This window comes from Miniopterus natalensis, chromosome 19, assembly GCF_054644295.1.
Source record: "Miniopterus natalensis isolate mMinNat1 chromosome 19, mMinNat1.hap1, whole genome shotgun sequence".
NCBI lineage: Eukaryota > Metazoa > Chordata > Mammalia > Chiroptera > Miniopteridae > Miniopterus > Miniopterus natalensis.
In genome coordinates this window covers 10,628,713-10,631,133 of record NC_142099.1, presented here as the reverse complement: position 1 = coordinate 10,631,133, position 2,421 = coordinate 10,628,713, and the positions used below count along the sequence as shown (strand labels likewise).

The 2,421-nt window shown below is 69.6% G+C and overlaps 1 protein-coding gene across 1 annotated transcript; it reads left to right on the top strand.

The window, feature by feature from the left end:
* Positions 1-647: 647 nt before the first annotated feature.
* On the top strand, positions 648-1,958 carry LORICRIN (loricrin cornified envelope precursor protein). Its single transcript, XM_087828027.1, has one exon. It carries the CDS (start codon positions 648-650, stop codon positions 1,956-1,958), a length of 1,311 nt encoding a protein of 436 aa, XP_087684153.1.
* Positions 1,959-2,421: the final 463 nt, after the last annotated feature.

The window sequence follows — 2,421 nt, the reverse complement described above, 5'->3', positions numbered from 1 at the left end:
CTGGTGAGAGATGGTGGTCCAAAAGACCAATGGAGTGCAGACAGGACCAGAGGGGAGGCTCCCTTTTCTGATAAATGGGCCCCGGATCATGGCCGAGCTCAGTGGGATAGACCGAGGGCTTGAACTAAGAGCTTCTGCAGAGAATATGGGACAACAGCCCTCTGATTCTCTAGCAAACCCGCTGCTGGGCAGGGGGTGCGTAAGGCCCCCTCTCTCGGTGAAGGTTTGCGGTAACCTATTTGCGCTCAGTGAATGGGCGCTGGGACTGGAAGAGCCCTGAGAAATGGGTGCTCAAACCTCTCCCTTTACAGGGAGTGAGGGAACAGGAGTGAGTGTGGGTCCTCAGCCCCAGTCACACAAGAGGCCAGAGGCAGAGCTCAGAGAGAGAGGCACGGGCGCCACTAACCGGGCTGTAGAGACAGGCTGGTCAAGTCCTCCTGCAAGAGGACGCGGCTCTTTCCTGAAAGCACCTTCCCTCGCAATCCCCGCCGAGCGCCCCGGCCTGGGAGCGCTGGTCCAGGCCGAGCGCGCTGCTCCGGGTGACGGGTTGCCATGGCTGCAGCTGCCTCCTGCCCCGCATCCCGGGCCACCGGTGCAGTGATGCTCTCTCCGCTCTCCCTCCAGGGTTCCCTTGCACCTCAGGCAGGATGTCTCAGAAAAAGCAGCCCACCCCACAGCCCCCGGCGTTCTGCGGGAAAAGCTCCGGCGGCGGCGGCGGCGGCTTCTATAGCGGCGGCGGCGGTGGCGGCTGCGGCGGCGGCGGCGGCGGCGGCGGCTCCGGTGGCTGCGGCGGCGGCGGCTCCGGCGGCTGCGGCGGCGGCTACTCCGGCGGCGGAGGCGGCGGCTGCGGTGGCGGCGGCAGCGGCGGTGGCTCCGGAGGGGGCATCAAGTACTCCGGGGGCGGCGGCGGCTCCGGCGGCTGCGGCGGCTACTCCGGCGGCGGAGGCGGCGGCTGCGGTGGCGGCGGCAGCGGCGGTGGCTCCGGAGGGGGCATCAAGTACTCCGGGGGCGGCGGCGGCTCCGGCGGCTGCGGCGGCGGCTACTCCGGCGGCGGCGGCTCCGGCGGCTGCGGTGGCGGCTCCTCCGGCGGCGGCGGCTCCGGCGGCTGCGGCGGTGGCTCCGGAGGGGGCATCAAGTACTCCGGCGGCGGCGGCGGCGGAGGCTCTAGCTGCGGGGGCGGCTACTCCGGTGGCGGCGGTGGCTCTGGAGGCTGCGGAGGAGGCTCCGGTGGAGCCAAGTCCTTTGGCGGTGGCTCGTCCGGCGGCGGTGGAGGCTGCGGTGGCTACTCCGGCGGCGGCGGCGGCGGAGGCTGCGGTGGCGGCTCGTCCGGCGGCGGCGGAGGCTGCGGCGGGGGCTACTCCGGTGGCGGCCAGCAGGTCTCGTGCCAGAGCTACGGAGGCGGCTCCTCCGGCGGCGGCTGCGGGGGCGGCTCCTCCGGCGGCGGCGGCGGCGGCAGCTGCGGGGGCGGCTCCTCCGGCGGCGGCGGCGGCGGCGGCTGCGGGGGCGGCCAGCAGGTCGTGTGCCAGAGCTACGGCGGCGGCGGCGGCGGCGGCTGCGGGGGCGGTTCCTCCGGTGGCGGCGGCGGCGGCTGCGGGGGCGGCTCCTCCGGCGGCGGCGGCGGCGGCTGCGGGGGCGGCTCCTCCGGCGGCGGCTCCTCCGGCGGCGGCGGCGGCTGTTACTCCCAGCAGAGCACCCAGACCTCGTGCGCGCCCCAGCAGTGCTACGGCGGGGGATCGTCTGGCGGCGGCGGCGGCGACTGCGGCGGCTCCTCCGGGGGTGGCGGCGGCTGCGGCGGCGGCTCCTCCGGGGGCGGCGGCGGCTGCGGCGGCGGCTCCTCCGGGGGCGGCGGCGGCGGCTGCGGCGGCGGCTCCTCGGGGGGCGGCTCCGGGGGTAGCAAGGGCGTCCCGATCTGCCACCAGACCCAGCAGAAGCAGGCGCCCACCTGGCCATGCAAATAAGGCCCCTGGACGCCACGAAGGCGAAGGAGCTGGCGGTGTTCTTCGTGGGCGCCGATGGGCTTAGCGTTCTCATGATATTGCCGTGAGGTTTCCAAATTCTTCACGTTTTAACCCACCTGGAAGAAGCCATTGAACACTCATGCTGCATCTTGTTCTGCAGTTTTTCCTCCTTGGTTTCTGTACAACTACCTCCCAACCCCAGTAGCTCCTCAGCCAATAAATTTGCAAATCATGAGAATTTCTGGGCTTCCATGAGTCTTTGTAGTTTTCAAGTTCATTCATTCCATTCCCTTCTCTTTTCCTCCATTCGCTCACCCATAGGTACATTCATTCAACAAATACATGTATTCTGTTGGGGGCAGGGGGAGGGGGTAGATGGAATCACCACGGGTGCGAAGAACAGCTGGCAACCAAAGATATGAACTCTTATTCTGTACCAGATGTAGTAGATGTATTTCTCCCT